At 39.6% G+C, this 19,758-nt stretch overlaps 1 protein-coding gene across 1 annotated transcript in view; it reads left to right on the top strand.

The window, feature by feature from the left end:
• The first annotated feature begins 3,328 nt into the window (after positions 1-3,328).
• Positions 3,329-19,758, top strand: part of LOC132815850 (putative methyltransferase NSUN7) — a 138,090-nt gene continuing 121,660 nt past the window's right edge. Inside the window, exons 1-2 of the mRNA XM_060825204.1 lie at positions 3,329-3,638; positions 10,837-10,895. Of these exons, the coding sequence (XP_060681187.1) occupies positions 3,329-3,638; positions 10,837-10,895 (369 nt within the window). The remainder of the gene's footprint in view (positions 3,639-10,836; positions 10,896-19,758) is intronic.

Below are 19,758 nucleotides of genomic sequence, written 5' to 3'. Positions count from 1 at the left end.
CAAGCAGAGTTGATTAAAAGGGAACCAGTAAATGTAGTGTGTTTGGATTTTCAGAAGGCATTCAGTAAGGTGCCACATAAAAGGTTATTGGGACAGTTAGGAGCTAACAGTATGGTAGTGTAATGTTTAGAATGGATTGTGGATTGTTCACCTTCCAGAAGAAAGTTAGAAATAATGTGCCTTTTACAGGTTGGAATGACTTAACTAGTAGTTTGCAACAGAATCAGTCCTGTGGCCTCAATTACTTATTATCTATATTCATGATTTGGACGGGGTGGCAGAGTTTAATGTATCTAAAATTTCTGATGGTACAAAATTAGCTAGGAAGACAAATTGTGATGAAAACATGAGAAATACATAAAGGGTCATAAATAAGTTGAGTGAGTGAAAACACTTTGACAAATGGAGTTTAATTTAGGAAAGTGTGAGGTTATGAACTTTGATTAACTCCCACTTGAATTAGTGTTTTTGTGAAATATCCTGATAATTGCAAGATTAAAAGTTTTGACAAAATGTCTTTTTTTTCCAGAAGTAGTCTTCTTGCTTTTGTTTTTTTACCTTGTATAAAGCCTATGATCCTTATTTATTGCTTTCTCAGTCTACCTTGCCACCTTCTGATTTGTGCACAATATCTGCAAGTTCCTCTATTCTTGCACCTCATTTTGTCTTTTCTAGAGATGAATAATTGAGGAACAAATACCTTGATAAATCAAAATACAAATACTGTCCAAGCTTGAGTTATACAAAGAAAAATAGAAAGGACTTGAAGTATTTGCATCTTCCATTACCCAAGGTTATCCCAAAGCACTTTATATGGATAAAGACATTTTTAAGAATAGAAAGTGCAGCAGCTAATCAATGCACATAAATCCTACACCAGCAATAGTTGACTAATAAGCAGATTTTTACGATTTTGGTTATGGTAGAACAACAAATATTTGCCAGGATCCCTGGAAGGACATTTTTGCTCTTTGATATTAGCACCATTGCATTTCTTTATAAGGCCATGAGACCGGAAATGGAGCCATGGTTTCACATCTCAACTGAAAAACAAATTCCAGCAATGTTGTATTTCCTGAGCACTGGGCAAAAGTCAATTTGAATTAAGTGCTTAAAATTCTGGAGTGAGATTTGAACATAACACTTTCTCAGGTTGAAAGTAGTACCACCAAGCCAAAGTTGACATTATACACGCGAGATGAGGCATTTGGACTCGGTCAGACTCTGTTTGGTAAATGCTCAGAGTGGTGGAGCACTGCTGCTGGACTCAATATTCATAAATTAGGAATGGTAAAGTTGGCTAGTATTCCAATATCCATTAAATACCTCTGTAAGTAGTGTTGGGTGAGATTAAAATAAATTTTGATCTGTGATGTGCTGTGCATCCAAATAATCTGTTGGTACTGCCAAGATTCTTGTGAATAATAGTTGCTTGGTTGAATCACAGGAGCATGTTGAGCACTAATGGTACTATACTTTTATAGAAATGTAACGACTATAGGGGAGAAATAAAATTTTGTAGATAAAATTGAAGGGAGGTAAAATTTGAAGAGGGAAACAAATGACATAGCAGTAAATCAACTGTGAAAATTAAAGTTAAAATAGATATTAGAGACAGACTGCAGTATGTTAAATAAAATCTCATTCTCTATTCTCTGCATCTGCAATAAGAAGATTGTGATTAAAGAAGATTCTGCTTTTAAACATTGGATGAGCATTTCTCCCTATATTTGATTTGGTAGGGACAGAAACAACACTGTTGTAAACTTAATCAAGAAATAGAATTTGTTCCTCACATGTGCTGAGAAATGTGTGCTGGGGAGGGTTGGGGTAATTTTCAGGACTGGCATGGAATACAAGAGGAAAAATCCAATCAAAAGGATAATGAGATAATTTAATTAACAACAATTTAAGTATAAAGCAACTAAGGAATACCAGTTTATTACTGTTTGAGATAAGATTAGATTAGATTCCCTACAGTGCAGAAACAGGCAGTTTGACCCAACAGGTCCACGCCGACCCTCCGAAGAGTAACCCACCCAGACCCATTCCCCTACACATGCACCTAACACTATGGGCAATTTAGCATGGCCAGTTCACCTGACCTGCACATCTTTGGAGTGTGGGAGGAAACTGGAGCACCCAGAGGAAACCCACACAGACACGGGGAGAATGTGCAAACTCCACAGACAGTCGCCAAAGGCTGGAATTGAACCTGGGTCCCTGGCTCTGCGAGGCAGCAGTGCTACCATTGAGCCACTGTGCTGCCCCAAGCAGTGTTCTTGCTTGTAAGATGGAGTTAGCAGGCTGTTTATACGGGTGTTTGATTGGCTTCACTGTTTTAAGTTATTTACATAGAGAGAGCACGAATGTAGCTTATTGGCTGTTTTCAGTCCAGTATTTTGTAGTACAGTAATAGGAGTTTTGCTATTATTAGAAGATTTGAATGAAGCAACATTGACTACTGAACTGATGGCAATTTTAAAATTGTATGGTAAAAAGGCTCCGGGTATAGCCCTGTGAGAGTTAAGTGACCAAATCACCTTGGTGGAGAGCAGTTATTGAGACAAAGGCTTTCATTACAGGTTAATGTATCTTAGTACAGGAGAGGTGTAGCTTACATTTTTATGATGTAGGATTTTCTTTTGGCAACAATCTCTGTAGCAGGCCATAAGACAATAGTTGGCTAATCGGAACCATCATAGTTACATGGGTGTTGTTTGTTAAGCTGATTTTGGCTTCTGACAAGCTACTGGAAGGTCATTGCTGAGTTTGGTAATGTGATAAAAGCAGTCATTTCCAGGCTGTTTTATGTATTATTAAAACAGTCACTGTAGAGATGTGCATTAGTTTATTTTTGATGTATTCATGACAGTAGCAAATAACTGCTTTCATGTGACAGCTTATTATTTAAGTGTAAGAGGGTCAGTTATCTCAGTTGGTTGAACAGCTGGTTTGACACCAACAGCGCAGGTTTAATTCATATACCGTCTGAGGTTACCATAAAGGACTTCCCTTCTCAACCTCTCCCGTCAACTGAGCAATGATGACCCTCCGGTTTATCTAGCACCAGGTCCTTCTCTCTGAGAGCAGTGCTATTGTCCTCTGTGACTATAATGACTTCACATTTACTATGTGTAATTGTTTAAAAGTTGTGTTTTCATGCCTGAGGTTTGAGATTACTTGAGCCATAACTACCATATTACTTTTACTTGCAATTCAGGTAATTTGTGATCAACTTGTGTGATTTTACATTGTAATCTATGCAGGTAAACTGGAACTTGTGTGAATACATCAGTCTGTCATCCAATTAAAAGGCAGTCCAGAAATGTCGCATGCAAAATGTGAAACAAGTTCTTTAAGTGAAGTTACATCTGAGATCTCAAATCTTGATGAATTGACTATCTCGAGAAAGACACGCACTGACGAAAAGGATCTTGCTTTGCGTCATGAAAAGACTGGTTACCCTGACTATGTCTACAAAGTTTCAGCTGACATATTTCAGAGCATACATGTTGAAAAACCTCCCTCTCGAAGGCTTGTAAACTATGAAAAAGATCCAGAAATGATCATCCCAGAAATCAAAGATGAGAAGTTCCAACGCTGGGTGTATGAGTTAGCCTTCAGTGCCCTGAAATGTAAGTAAAACAAGTGAGTAGATTCTTTGAAAACAAAAGGCTGAAAAGTATCAGAAAATGTATGGATAGAAAGTAAAAATTAAGGGAAATAAAATTTAAGAAGAAAGAGAAAATAAATTCAAAAACAGACGTTCTCAGTCTATGTATAGAACATTGGTTGCTGTATTTTATAATTAACACAATATGTATAATGAGAAAGGAGTAACCAGTAATTAGTTGTGTGAAGACTCTTGGGGTGAAGTCACCATAATATAATAAAATTCTTCTTCATGGTGATTCTGAGACTGAGATCCTGAATCGAAAGAGGAAACTACAATGGTATGAAGTACCAGTTGCCTATGATAGATTGGGGAGCATTACTTAAAGGAATGACAGTGTAAAGGCATTGGCAAGTATTCAAAAAGTGACCTGAACTGGAACAATTATTCATTCCTGTCTAGTACAAAAATAAAACAGGAAAGGTAACTGGAGCATGGCTTATTTCGGAGGCGTTTAGATCTAAGGAAGAGACACACAAATTGACAAGAAACAAAACAGACCTGAGGAGTGGGAGCAGTTTAGCATTCATCTAATGATGGTCCTTAGGTAATAGCAGATCATGAAAAGGCTTGTCTTTTGCAAATCTATTATATTCTTTGTTGCAATTGAACCTTTAGCTTTTTATTTAATTGTTAGTGTGGATTACTTTAAGTACAAAAAGAGCATTTCCTGGCATCAGTCGTAAACTTGCCTTTTAATAACGTGTGTTGATGGTTGCTTGCCTTATTAATTGGGTAGTGTTTTGTATAGACAAGGCAAATTAAATGTACTAGATTAAAAATCCTTTAAGGCTACCTACCAAAAGCTACCTGTTCAAGTTTGAAAATCTCAGGAATCTATCCTCATTATCACTTTGATCTTCTCTGAACAATTTCTGAAATTTGAATAGCTTGTTTCTTAGTGACCACAACCAAATGCACTACAGAATATGTTCAGTTTAACCATAATTGCTAATTTGCAGTCTGAACTGACTGTACAGTGTAACATTTATTTGCTGCCCCGTAATAATTGGAAATGGTGACCTACAAGTCTGCTAGGTTCCCTCGATGGTCTACTGTTCAGTCTCTTTCAAGAACTGCTTGTGGAACAATTTTTTTGGCTTTTTGTGTACTTGCGTTCTTATTCTATACTCTATTCACTTGTATATTTATATTTTGCCACATTTAATAAATGTATGGGCTGAACTTTAGTAAAAATTGACTGTGTTAATTTCAGTGACTTTCATGGAGGGTTTCTTTCTGTGAACTCTGAGATTTTTCATGCAATTCTCTGTAGCCCCCTCATTCTGTATGCATAACACTTCTATGGTGCCATGCTGTTGCTATGTTGCATTCACCAGCTGCAAAGGTACTCACCGCTGCCAGGATTTTGAGATTTCTGTTGTCAGCATCACATTTAAAGCACCAGGTCAATTGCTGCCAGCTACACCATTTCTTCCTGGGACAAAACTATAAAAACATTGCTTCTAAGGGTACATAGGTGGCACGGATAACACTTCATAAGAAACAGAAGTTGGCATTTGTAAATGTATTGTTATTTTACATTGGCACCTGCCTGACCAACTGTAATTGTAACTGCAGATACAAAACCTGTGCTACACAGGCAACCCATCCTTAGCATGTTAGAATCCTGATGAAGGGAGTGTTGCTCTTTCTTAACGCCCAATGTAAAAAATATTTTGTTGTTCAATATGGTGCATCACAAGTTACAATGCCTTCAAACAGTTGAAAATATTAAGTTTTATTGAGCAACCGGAAAAGTAGAGAAAAAACAAACTTAAAAAAAGCCATGTTTGAGAATAAACAAGTTGCCTTTCAAGCAATAACTAGTTCACAGCCAATGATCATTTCTCCCAAAGCAGGTCTATTGGAAACCGGTGTCAAAGAAGTCTTGGCTTGCTCTGTCCAGCATTGCTCTGGTCTATTATGCTCAAGTGATGTTTCCTTTTCTCCATGATCTCTGTTGCCTTTCAGCCAGGTCATCAGCAATAGTCAGGTCCACCCATTGGCGACTCCAGTTGTGCAGCGCACAAGGATTGTATGGCGCACTCACTATCTGGATGGTACTGCAAGGTTCCCTCAAATCAATTCTAACATCAGAACATCACCTTGAGGAGGTCCATGTCTTCTGCACAACAGCACTGCCAGGAGAATGGGCTACATTATATCTTTGTTTGGCCTCAGACTGGAGGTTGCATAACAGAATTATCAGTCTTGGTTGCACAGGGTAGACCTGGTCTCCTAGTAACCATCCTTGTAATGTATCCAGCCCTTGAAATCAAGGAAGAATCTAAGTTCTCAAGGATATAGGCACTATGGCATGTTGACGCACACTTTTAAGAGGTGGTACTGATGATCACAGATTGCTTGTATATTGATGAAATGGAATCCTTCCTCTTGATGAATTCAACTATGTTATGATATGGCATTCTATAGTGTGTACAGTATAGCATGTAGTACCTGTCTATTTTGGTAAAGCCTACTGCCTGGATTATAGCACAGATCATGTCATAGGAAAGTGAAAAAAACAAAGTCAGCATTACATGTAAGAATATGTTGTCCAATACTTACAGTTCAGGCTGAGAGGAAATTGGCTCTTGTGTAGTATATGAATCCTTGGATTATGTGTCAATTGTTGTGGCCCTCGGATAACATTTTTAAGGTCACCTGTCATTGCTACTGCTTCACTCACTATGATTAATTTGACCAATGACATGGTCAAGGTTGGTTGTGGTCAGAATTAGTATAATTCTGAATTCTGCAGAATTCTATAATTACAAGTGTCTTTAACACGTACTGTAAAGGGCCTCACATTGTTCACACATAGAATCTGTGTCCTCAGACAGAAAAGAAAAGCCCCTACCGTGCCCTCTCTACCTGTGGTGGCAGCCACTTTTCATTTCCATTATTCATTCATAATTCAGATGAGGATGGAAAACCACACAGTTCCCACTTTGCTGAGTGAGTCACTCACGGCCTGTCAATCTAAGTAACCCCTGAACTGTGCATTTTCTGTTGACCCCAGCAGTTCTGAACTTCCCAACATTCTCATCAATTCTTTGTCTTCATCTTGTAACATTAGTCTACAGCCACAGGTCTACAGATTAGCCATACAAATCATCATGATGCACTGACCCTCACCTCCTGCCTTCTTTCGAAGCCAAGGTGATGGTTACCATTGATCTGCACCACCACCTCACAGTAACCCATGTCCTCGACTGTCTCCCACCCTTATTTATTTGAGTGGTCCCTATTATTGTTCCCTGTATATCCCAGCTTGCTGCCTTAAATCCCAACAATTGACCTGCTCAATATCCCTACAATGGATGTGGCCATATTAACCTGCCTTGACTTTCCTTGACAGACTTCCAGGACTGACCCTACTTTCAGACCACTCGGTGCTATTGATGAGTGCCAGACTCCTTACTAATCTCTGCAGCTCCCCAACTGAATTATTACTAATCCCATGATTGGTTGCACTGGACCTGCAGGACCGATGGTGGCCACTCCCCATACTGTATTCATGTAGATTGCTCCCAGTGGTGAGTAACCATTTCCAAGCCCCTGGAGCTTGATTAGATACAGCCTTTGGCAGATTGTGGTGTAACCCATGACTAACAGTTCCCCGTGACTTGCCTGAGGACTAATCCCTTTAGACATTAAGGCATGCATCTAAGCTACCGTCATGGAGTTCTGGTTGACATTAACATAGCTGGGAGTGGTTAGGCATTATGTCCACCCCATTAACTGATCACTGCTGAAGCCAATGACAAGTGGTCTAGCTTTGTGTCTGCACTAAAAGGCAAGCTAAAACAGCAGTACTGGGAGCATTTATGTATTGAATGAGGTGACAAATCCCAAAAAAGCAAGGCAAAGCGAGTGAGCTAAGCCCTAACGTGTACCCTGCTGGTCCTGCATGCAAAACAGTTGGACAGTCACATTACAATAAAAGGTTTTGGTGCACTCCAAAGTGAAGCATTGAAGTGAATAACTGTGTATTTTAAATGAATTAGACATGTGTCTTGATAATATGATGGGGCTGATGCTAGCATCTATGGATGGAAGATGCAAGTCATCGGCACCCATGGAGCATGCTATGGGGACTGCTGGCCAACCTGAAGATCTGGACGAGTAAGCAGCAATCTGGGACCTCCTTGTATCTACTTAGATTGTTTGTTTTAAATTAAAAATCTAAGGGGCACTCCTTATGAAAGTTGACTTAATTTCTTTGCTGATGTAGATTCAATAGCGGCATATATCTCCTATGTGCCATTGGTATAAAGCTCTATTTGTAACATATCAGTGAAGAGCCCCATCAGAATGATTGCACCCTCTTTCTCCTTGATCTAAGTTAGCAACTCTATTGGGTAATTTTTTTTCTCCTTTCTTTGTGAAGCGTTTGTAAAATGTTTGTGCTAATTTCTTACTTTCAAAGCTACTCCCTTTTTATTTATGTTACCTATTTACATGGATGTTTCAGAATGCACCATTTTGGGTTTGAAGATGGAAACGTTACAGGAGATTCCTTTGCAGATTTACAATTTTGTATTTGCAATGTGAAATATTTGCCAGTGCATAACTGCCTTCTAATAAAAGCCTTACATTAAGTTTGTTTAATTTTACCATTAAGTAAACAGCTAGCCTTTATTTCCAACTGTCAGCATATCTTTCCGAATACCATTGAGCAAGCGAGCTTTTTCTTTATTCTCTAAACCCACAGAAAGTGAGGTTTTCAAAAGTGAATTGATGTATTATTTGAAAAGGAAAAAACATAGAATGTCTACAGGGAAAGGTTGATAGATGAATCATTCCTTTCGACTGGAAACAAAGACACGATAGGCTGAATGCTTTCCTTTTGTGCACAAAGTTACAAATCACACAACACCAGGTTATAGTCCAACAGGTTTCCTTGGAAGCACTAGCTTTCAGAGCACTGCTCCTTCATAAGGTGCTTGTGGAGTGCACAATTGTAAGACACAGAATTTATAGCAAACGTTTATAGTGTGATGTAACTGAAATTATACATCGAAAAGTACCTTGATTGTTTAAGTCTCTCATCTATTAAGATGACCATGTTAGTTTTGCTTCTTTCATATGTAAATCACAAAACTTTTTTCAAAAAAAATTACAGTCTCAGGTTAACTGTAACAATTGGTGTCAGCGCAGAGAAGATGTTGAGATGGTGAAGGTGTTAGCTCCCTGTGTTCCCTGTTTGTGCCATAATGTTTAGACTGACTCTAATCTAAAAAGTGAGTTAACAAGAGTCTTACATGGATTCATGCAGTTTTGAGCAAAGTACAATGTAACTCTGCAAGTACAAATTCACCCCACAAACATATGTGTATGTGTGCATGTGGGTTTTTCTGAGTGTGTGTGTCTGTCTGGGGTGGGGGTTTGTGAGTGTCTGAGTGAGTGAGATTGTAAATAAAGTGGTCTAAGTCTGAGAGAGTGGGAGTGTGTGTGTCATCGACCGCCAGTTCCGAATTGCCACAACAAAGAACCGTAACGACCACCTCAGGAGACAGACATGTGCTGCAACCGACAGGGTATCCTTTGTTGTCCACTACGCCATGTTCTTCGCGACCTGCAACACATTATCAATGAGGATGAGCACCTCACCTTTAAACAACCGCCAAACCTCAAGCAGATCATTGCTCGTAGCAAACTGCCTGGCTTTCAGGACAATTCCATACAACCCTGTCACGGTAGGTGCTGCAAGATGTGTCAGAGTGTGGACCTAGATACCACCATTACATATGGGGACACCTCTCACCATATACATGGCAGATACTCAAGCAACTCAGCCAACGTGTCTATCTCATACGCTACAGGCAAGAATGCCCTGGGGCAAGGTACATTGGTGAAACCAAGTAAAGGCTACGGCAACAGATGAATGGGCACCACACAGCAATCAACAGCAGGTGTGTTCCCTCCCAGTTATAGAACACTTTAGCGGTCCAGGGCATTCAACCTTGGACCTTCGGGTGACCATCCTCCAAGGCAGACTTTGGGACAGGTCGCAGTGAAAAATGGTCGAGCAGAGGCTGATAGCTAAGTTCGGTATCCATAGGGAGGGCCTCAATGGTTTATGTCACACTACAGGTGACCACTATCGCACTACACACACGCACATGCACACACACGCACCCACATACATTTGTGGGGTGAATTTGTACTTGCAAAGTTACATTGTACTTTGCTCAAAACCACATGAATCCATTTAAGACTCTGTTAACTCACTTTTTTGATTAGAATCAATTTAAACATTACGGCACAGATAGGGAACACAGGGGACTAACACCTTCAATATCTCAACATCTTATCTGCGCTAACACCAATTGTTACAGTTAACCTCAGAATTAGCTTTTTAAAAGAAGTTGTGATCTACATATGAAAGAAGTACAACTATCATGGTCATTCTAATAGATTAGAGACTTAACAAACAATCAAGGTATTTTTCAATGTATAATTTCAGTTAGATCACACTGTAAACTTTTGCTATAAATTCTGTGCCATTGTGTACTCCACAACCACCTGATGAAGGAGCAGTGCTCTGAAAGCTAGTGCTTCCAATTAAACCTGTTGGACTATAACCTGGTGTTGTGATTTTTAACTTTGTGCACCCCAGTCCAATACTGGCATTTCCAAATCCTTCCTTTTGTTCTGTAACTATTATTCTTTTGAAATGTTGCTAACTCTTCAGGTATACACCTCACTGGACACAAACTCTCCAAAGAGGTGTAATTTTTCTTGGGGCATGAAAAAACTCGCCTATAAAATAAGGGTGTGTGAGACGAAATATAATTGTCCTGTGGCCCTGCAGTGGGGAATCCAACCTAGAAAGAAGTATGTGTACGTTTTGCAGCCCAAGGCCTTCCCAACCTACAAAAAAGCCACATGAAAATGGCAAGGGATGGGAAGCTTTGTTTTTCCAGCACACAAAAAAATACATTTCAGCATATTGCAATCCAATTCACATTCCTTTGAGAAATAAAAGTATGGTTCCTAAAAATACCTTTTTAACTATGTTGTAGTAAGCTGCAAATAAAAATACTGTAAGTTGATTTGTTTACAGAATTGAAATAAGTTGGTTTGAACCTGACAGATGTGATATCATTGCAACAACATGATTTTTGTTTATCATTGTTTCCCTTCAACAGATCAAGATGTCTTAGAAGAGATATTGATTAACAGCTGCTTTTATCCAACTCAGCAAATTGTAAGTAAGCGCTCAAACTGAAAACTGAAATATTTCTTGCAAGACAAATGCCTCTTTTAACATTGTAGTGTGGTTGTTCATTTAAAATCCAAATTAAATTAGTGCATCTTCGAAATACTGTTACCAATGCTGATGGTTTGTTTGGTAACTGCACAATATACTGTAATACACCAGGCTGTACATAATCCAAAGACCTTGGGAGCAATTTGCAACCTGTTAGTGGTACACAGCTTTGTGGCTACATTAACCTGCAAACTGGCCTGGAATATGTATTTATAGGCATCAGCTCTTAGTTCATCTTTGATGGGCTTTTCAACAGTGGAGAAAAGACATTTTTTTCAGATTCATGCATGAGGAATAGCTATTTGGATTAGATATTGGAGATACTGCAACAGATTCTTTTCCCTAATCATTGATACACGTCTTTCCTTGCCAACTGTTTGTGGCTGACAAAGATCATTGGCAATGTTTGGTCTAGCTATCGATGTTCCACCAAATCTTTCCTGTTTTAACAGTTCTAGCATTGGTGACTGTGCCGTTAGGTCCAACGCTATTTGCTGTGCAATTCTGTCCCTAAAGATGTCTGTAAATCTTTCTAGCTCTTTCATTCCTTCTTATATAACACTCCTTAAAACCTACTAGTTTGATCAAGCTTTTAAATATCTGCCACAGTATCTCTTTTTATGTGCCTTGTTAACAAATCTTGTTTGACAAATCTAGAAGCACTTCAGACTGTTTTGTTATGTTAAAGTTGCTCTCTGAATACAAGTTAATTATGTTGTAGTTACATAAATTAGCTTGTTTGCCTGCAACTGCTGTTCAAGAAAAGGATTAAGTAATCATTGCAATTGGGAATTGTTCTGATTGACAGCTTTCTTCAACTTAACAATTGCCTGCATTTAAACCTGTTTGTTCTCAGTTGTTTTGTAATATTTATCAAACTATTTAGTTCTGAATTGAGGTGGCTATTTGAAACTTTGAGGGGGAGATTGCCACCCACATGTTTTCTATAGATTGAGATACACCACTGTTACATGTATATAGTCTGATTTAAAGGGCAGTTCAGTCAAACTTGTGACTAATGATTGAGTTTGTTCAAATTAGTTATTTGCGTGGGTTTCCTCCGGGTGCTCCGGTTTCCTCCCACAGTCAGAAGATGTTCAGATTAGGTGAATTGGCCAGGCTAAATGTTAGGTATATTAGTCAAAGGGAAATGAGTCTGGGTGGGTTACTCTTCGGAGGGGCCTGTGGACATGTTGGGCTGAAGGGCCTGTTTCCACACTGTAGGGAAACTAATCTAATCTAATCTAATCTTGATCCTTTCATGCATTTTATCAAGTCATTGATATCTAATGTTGAGGGACCCAGTTCTGAGTTTTGTGGATTCTAACCGGAAAGAACCTCTCAGTCACAAAAATACTTATTGATGCTATTTGCCCTCTGCCGTTGAACTAATTTGAATCTAACTTTTCACTTTGCTTTGGATTCTGTGGCTTCTTACTTTCCTAATCAGTCTGCCATGTGGGACATTATAAAGAGCCTTGCTGGAATCCATCATATTTTAGAAATCATCAAATATTTTACCCTCTTTACCACCTCAAAATATCCAATCAAATCAGTCAGATATAACCGTCAACAAATCCAAACTAACTCTCTTTGATGAATTCATGCCTTTCCAAATGTCACTGTGTTTCAAAATATTTTCCCACACTAAGGTTAAGTTGACTGATCTACAATTATTTGATTTGACCCTCTCTGCCTTTATAATCGATGGTGTAACTTTAACTGTACTCCATTCCCTCTAGCACCACGTGTAGACTCAGTGAATTGGAAAATGATGGAGGCTTCACAATTCCTTCCCTAGTTCTCCTTAACAACTTAGGATTTGTTTCATTCAGGTCTAGCGATTTATCTACTTTCAAAGATGCTGAACCCCTTATTATTTGATTTGAATGGCATGATTTATTGTATTTAACAATTAAATACAGTGAAAAGTGTAACATGTCACCATGTGCCAGTGCCATTTTGACTTACAGAAAATATTAAGATATAATACTTAAATATTAAGTTTAAAAACAGAGTCGTCATCTTCCTTTCTTGTGCTCCACTCGACATTCATTGGGAGGTGGCTCTATAACGGGCAATGGGCCCACCAAAACCCTTGCATCACTGCCCATTCCAGGAATACCAATTTGGGCCTACCACATCGCCACAGCTGAGACTCAACTTCTCTGATTCTAACTGCAGATATCATCTTCTCTGCTGTTATGTCCATTCTGCCACTGCTTCACCATCACCTGCACAGACCCAAATAATATTTATTCAGTCACTAAGCTTATACCATCAAATATTTTGTGTCCCCCCCCCCCCTTTTAACTGCAATGAGGAACTATGCCCTCTTTTCTGAAAAAGTGCCAAGTACCATGTCCATATCAACTGTCATCAGCTTGTAAATCAAACGATGATGATGAGGTCAAGGGTTTTGTTTTGAGGAGAGGTGTGATGATGTCAGATTTAAAAGTCAGAGAATGCAGACTCAAATTTGTTGAATATTATTTCTCTTTTGATGAAAATGATGTTGTCAGATCGTTTGATTTTTTTTTTAAGTGCAGTAAGACTTATTTCATAATAAATTTCAGCACTTCCTCCTGATGAGTGATGTTAGGCAAACTGACTTGACATCCCCTGTTTTCTCTCTCCCTCTTTTTTTATTTTAAAAAACAGTATTTCAACTTCCAATCCACTGAAACCATGCTAGAATCTAGTTGATTTCAGAAAATTCCAGTATCAATGGACTGTAGGTGGTCAGAAAGTGGTTCAATCCAGGAAAGAATAAGGGGAAAGAAACTTATAATGTTGGTGAGGATCAGAACTGGAATTATGGATAATTAGTACTTGGGACCACTGGTGCTTCATTTTTCACATTGCTTTCTATTCAAACTCATTCACAGAACTGTTACAGTACAGAAGGAAGCTGCATGACCTACTGGGTCTCAGAATGAGCATTTCACTCAGTGCCATTCTCCTGCTTTTTTCCCTTAGCCCTGCACATTGTTATTTGAAGAGGAGTAGTCTGACTCCATTTTGAAAGATCTGATTTGACCTATCTCCACCACACACTCAAGTACTGGAATCTAGACCGTAAAGTTCCAGCATCTGCTTTGGTTAGAATGCATCTTCTCTTAAGAGGTGTAAATTGGCCTAAACGCATGTCAGCTAGCTTTGAGTGGAGTCCATTGTACAAACTTAAACTCCTTGTTTGATGTGCAGCCACTTAACTTATATGGCGCTGGCTACTTGCAACAATAATGCAAATAAATAGCATGAAATCAGTGTACTACTTGCACTGGAAAGAATGGGGGCTGTGGGGTAGGTAATTGCCACATTGGTCATTTTAGCATTTATTAAATTTAGCCCTGATGGCATTTTTGTTAAATATATTTTATTGGAAAAATAGATTTTTTAATATTACAACAAATACAAAACAATTCAAAACAATGCAAAGAAAACGCAAGTGAAAAAAACCCCAGCCACCTCATGTACAAAAGTATAAACATATATAGAAAAGTATAGAGTAAAAACAAACTCAAACTGGCTATTTAACTAACTAAAAAACAACAACAAACTAATAAGTAGTAATAACTCAGCCCAGCCAAACAAAACACTCATATGTTCACAGTTCTTCCTGTCTGGATATTGGATTCGTAAAACACAATCATTACGGCTATATAAAAGCCCTTGTTAGTGTGGCAGATAAATCTGTGTCCAGGTATTCCAAAAAGGGCTGCCATGTCTTATAAAAATTCTCAGTTTTGTGGTGTCCCATATTTGTGAGAAAATCCAAGGGAATATGCTCCATAACAATCTTCCGCCAACCTGACAGGCCTGGGGTTTTTCAGATATCCAACCTAGGAAGATATTCTTTCTTGCACAGAACGTGAGAATGTTGAAAAGTTTTTTTTATGCGTGTCTGCAGGGAATACAGTGAGCAATCCCTGAAGGAGAGAGATCGGGTCCTTCTCCACCCTTACATCCAAAATCCTCTCCATTGCACCTGCTACAGCACTCCAATATGTTTGAAACCTACCATAGGACCAGAGACGATATACAGACCTTGCACTTGGGACATGCTGAAGATACCCCTGGTTTAAATTTGACAAATGGTCCGGAGCCAAGTGGATCCTGTGGAGAATCTTCAACTATAAAGCATGGGTCCTATTGCAAATTGATATCTTCCCTGCATTCTCCCAAATATCCTCCCATGCCTCTGAGGAAACTTCAATACCCAGCTCTCTCTCTCCCACAGCCCTGCAGAGTTGACCAAACTCATCTGAGGGGGTACTCCCCACCCCCCCCCCCCCCCCCCCAATTGATGTAAAGTACTGACAGAAAGTGTACTCTTAGCACTTAGCTGCCCCACCCCCACCCCCAACACCCTGCCATGTCAGATTTGTAGGGATCAGTCAAAGGTGTAGTCTTTCTTTGAATAAAATCCCTAACTTGAAAAAAATTAAAGAGATCGCTATTAGATGACTCATACTTCCTTACTAACTGATTGAAGGACATCATTTCCTTTCCCTCAAATAAATCGCCTATGCAAGACACACCCCTAGCTGCCTAACGTTTAAAATCCTGAATCTATCATTCCCAGTTGAAAAACCAGCATACCGACTAAAGGTGTAAAAGATGTTTTGCCAATATTGTCTTCCCTCTGCTAATGAAGCCTGTCTGATCCTCTTTAATAATAGAAGGTAACACAGTCTCCAACCTTAAAGCGAGTGTCTTAGAGAGGATTTTGAAAGTCCGCATTTAAGAGCGAGATGGGCCTGTACGAAGCATAGTCTTCCAGGTTCTTCCCTTTTTTAAGAATATGTGAAATATTGACCTGTCTCCAAGATGGTAGGAACAATCATGACTCTGTGAATCATTAAACATACTGAGCATTTGGCCTGACAGTATACTTATAAATTCCTTCTAGAATTCAGTGGGAAGTCCATCAGGACCAGGCGCCTTTCCACTCTGAAGCTGCCTCACAGCTTCCTGCACTTCTTGCTCTGATAAGTGAGAATTGAGAAAGGACTCTTGTTCAGGAGTCACACCCGGGAGCTTCAGATATTTAAAAAAAGATTCCATTTTGACCTGCCCCATCTCACAATCCTCAGATTGGTATAACTTGGAGTAAAATCTCTAGAACGTCACATTAATCTTTTTAGAATCACATCTTAGGTTCCCAGACACTTCCCAATTGCTTTAATGGCTTGTGGGGCACTCCTTTTCCTGGCAAGCTATGCTAAGAACTTGCCTGGCTTGTCACCATGCTCATATAACCTTTGCTTTGCAAAAGCCAGCTCCTTCTTTGCCATCTGCGTGAGCATGGAATTTACAGCAGACCCCAGTGCTGTAATCATTCAACATGTGGTCAACATGTTTGACCCATGAGAGTCTGTCAAAGTAAGCCTTCTCATCTGCCTTTAACCATGCTTCAAGGAGATGTTTGTGCTCATTCTTCTGCCACTTCCTACTGGCGGAGTAATAAATGTGGGCGGCACGGTGGCACAGTGGTTAGCACTGCTGTCTCACAGCGCCTGAGACCCGGGTTCAATTCCCGACTCAGGCGACTGACTGTGTGGAGTTTGCACGTTCTCCCCGTGTCTGCGTGGGTTTCCTCTGGGTGCTCCGGTTTCCTCCCACATTCCAAAGATGTGCCGGTCAGGTGAATTGGCCATGCTAAATTGACAGTAGTGTTAGGTAAGGGGTAAATGTAGGGGTATGGGTGTGTTGCGCTTTGGCGGGTCGGTGTGGACTTGTTGGGTCGAAGGGCCTGTTTCCACACTGTAAGTAATCTAATCTAATCTAAATAACTAACCGTGCCCCCCCCGGCTTTGGCAGTTTCCCAGAGGATGGATGAACTACCAACTGAGCCTAAGTTGATGTCTAGGAACGCCTGAAATTCCCTAGAGAAATACTCCACAAACTTATTATCCTTGAGGATAATGTTTGCCAGTGCCTCGAACCCACTGTAACGTCATTAATCTTAAACAACAGGTACACTGGAGCGTGATCAGAGATGGTACTATTACTAATCGTACAAGATGCCACCAAATCCAGGGTTACCGCAGGGGTCAGAAAAAAGTCAATCCTTGTGTAACATCTGTGTGGATTGGAGAAAACGTAAAATCCCTGCCTGTAGGGTGGAGATGCCTCCAGACGTCCAGCAACCCCAACACTCCACACAGACCCACTAACTGTTTAGTTTGTACAGAGGGTGTCGAGGGACTTTGGGAAACCTGTCTACTGTGGGATCCATGAGAAATTTAAAATCTCCCCCTATAATGATGTGCTGGTTGTATGATGTATCGGTTTAGAAAATGCATCGACCAAAAATTTAAGGGGATGCGCTGGAGGGCAATAAACAGTTAAAACACCATATTCTTCCCTATTTATCAAGGCTTTAAGAATTACAAACCTCCCATGTGTGTCTTTAACATACTCTAACAACTTAAATGGGAGATTCCTCCCAACCAATATAGCCACTTCCCTACTTCTGGTATTAAATGATGAAAAATAAACTCAATCAAAGCCATTCTACTGTAATTTCAGATGCTCCTTGCCATCCAAGTGTGTCTCCTGTAACAAAGCAGTATCCACCTTTTGCTTTCTAAGACTTGAGAGTACCTTCTTCCTCTTAATTCGTGAGTGACTTCCCTTGATATTCCAGGTACACCATTTAATCAAGTCATTAACCACAACCTTCTGCAGTAACATTTAAATTCCAGAGAGTAGGAACCTGAACCACAAATCGCTGAGCCTTAGTGTCACACGATCCACCAAATATAAAAACTACATAAACTAAAACCACTACATTTAACAAACCTACAAAACTATTAAAATGAAAACAATGAAAACCAAAAAATAAACCAACATATAAGGCGCCAACAGTACTGAGCAGGGAAACTCAACCCCTGCCCAGAGGGGGAAACTACCCATCCCAAACTGCCCATAAGTAGGCATCTAACCATCCCAGCCACCTTCACTTCTCTCAGCTAGCACAAGCAGAAAAGAGTAAACACACCATAGAATACCAACGCGAATAAAAAATTTTTTTTTAAAAACCCACCCATCCTTTGATATATCAAACTTAAAAATGGAAAATGTACATCTCAACCACCACCAAACATAGTTTGAACCAAATTATTAACAATAGATAAAAAAGAAAAATAAAAACTTCAACTGGACTTTGTTTGTTTTTTACAAAACGATAAAGACATATCCAAACAAAGCTACTTATGCATACTAAAATTGTTCAAGTTAGGTTAATTTGTTCACAAAGTCTCTTTCCTTCTCTTACGTGTCAAAGAGATGTATGGATCCATGTAAGGTGATGTGTAGCACTGCCCGATATCTCGGAGTACTGAATCCAAAGCTCCCTCAGTCTTCTCTTGGCACTGTCATAAGATTTTTGTTTCATCCTGAAAGAACATGATCCTGGAGCCCTCATAAATTAGGGCGTTCAGAACCTTCTGCTGAATTCTGGAAGCATCTGTGACTCTCTCCTTATCCCGGTATTGATGGAACTGTACTAGGAGAGGACGAGGATGTTGACCCAGACCTGATCTCCGTCATGCGAGCCAGTGAGCCCCCTCTATCTTCAATCCTCTCATGCCAGCCTCCAAGTCAAGGTATGTCGGCAGAAATCCTCAACAAATTCAGCACGCCTCACGCAGACCGATGATCTGAATGTTTTTCTCCTGTCCCTGTTCTCAAGATCATCCACTTGGTTGTGCAAATTACGGACCTGCATTGCCAGAGCTTGGATCCTATCCTTGGATGAAGTGGCATCAGCTTCCACCACGGTGACCATATGCTCCACCTCATCCATCCTCTTCTCCAGTTCTCCTCGCTGCTGCTCCTGCTTCTGCAGCATGAGAGAGAATGGAGTCAGCTTCTCTTCAATCTGTTTCTCCAACACCTCGTGAGATATCGCGAGCTCGTTCACCAGAGCCTGGAAGGTAATTGACTCTGAGGATCCTTGGACTCTCCTTCTCCCTCTTTGGCATTTCTGGACGGCAGGAGCCCCAGGTAAGTTAACCTTGAGAAGTTTCTTGGGACTCCACAATCTTTCCGGAATCCCAAGATATCGTGATGGTCCGGGTTGAGCAGGTTGAAGGTTCGTCCCGCTTGTGCTGCGATGCAGAGCTCTGCAGTGTGATCTTTTTAGATTCCCCCAATGTCATTTTTTATAACATCTCAACTCATCATTGCCAAAATTCACATTATTCCTTTTTTTCTATCTCCTTTATAGAGTCATAGTTTACTTACATAACTAAAAAAAATCATTTTTCTTTTGGCTTTATCTAGCTTCACTCACCATTTAAGAGAAACATGAAAATTTGAGTTCCTTTTAACTTAATTACAAGGCTTTTGTTTAGAACCTTCTCAGAAGTCCAGTTAAATAATCCTGGTATTGACTCCACTGTTAGCATTATGTATAATGCTCTCAGAAAAGTGAAAGGAATTTGTTAGATATGACCTAACTCCATTAGAAGAAGGACGATTTAAGGTAATTACTGTACTGTACAGCTAATACTGCATTTCACTTTTCTAGAGAATTGTGTGCAGTAGGTTAGAAAAATCTGTTTTAAGTTAGATTTGAAGCCAACCTTAACTGATGGTATGAAAACCATTCTCTTACATTGTAAATGTCTTGCATAATAAGCATCGAGTTTCCATCACCTACAAATGAAAGAATTCTAATTGATCATTTCATGTAGCTCCCTTCATGAATGCTGTAAGCAGAAAAGTGAAATATTATTTAATGCACCAGCAAACAATGGCTTTAAAAAGGAGGGAAATTAGAGCTTGA

The sequence above is a fragment of the Hemiscyllium ocellatum genome, chromosome 1 (genome assembly GCF_020745735.1).
Source record: "Hemiscyllium ocellatum isolate sHemOce1 chromosome 1, sHemOce1.pat.X.cur, whole genome shotgun sequence".
Classification (NCBI taxonomy): Eukaryota; Metazoa; Chordata; class Chondrichthyes; order Orectolobiformes; family Hemiscylliidae; genus Hemiscyllium; species Hemiscyllium ocellatum.
The sequence above is the reverse complement of the archived record's forward strand: the minus strand, read 5'-3'. Positions and strand labels throughout refer to the sequence as shown.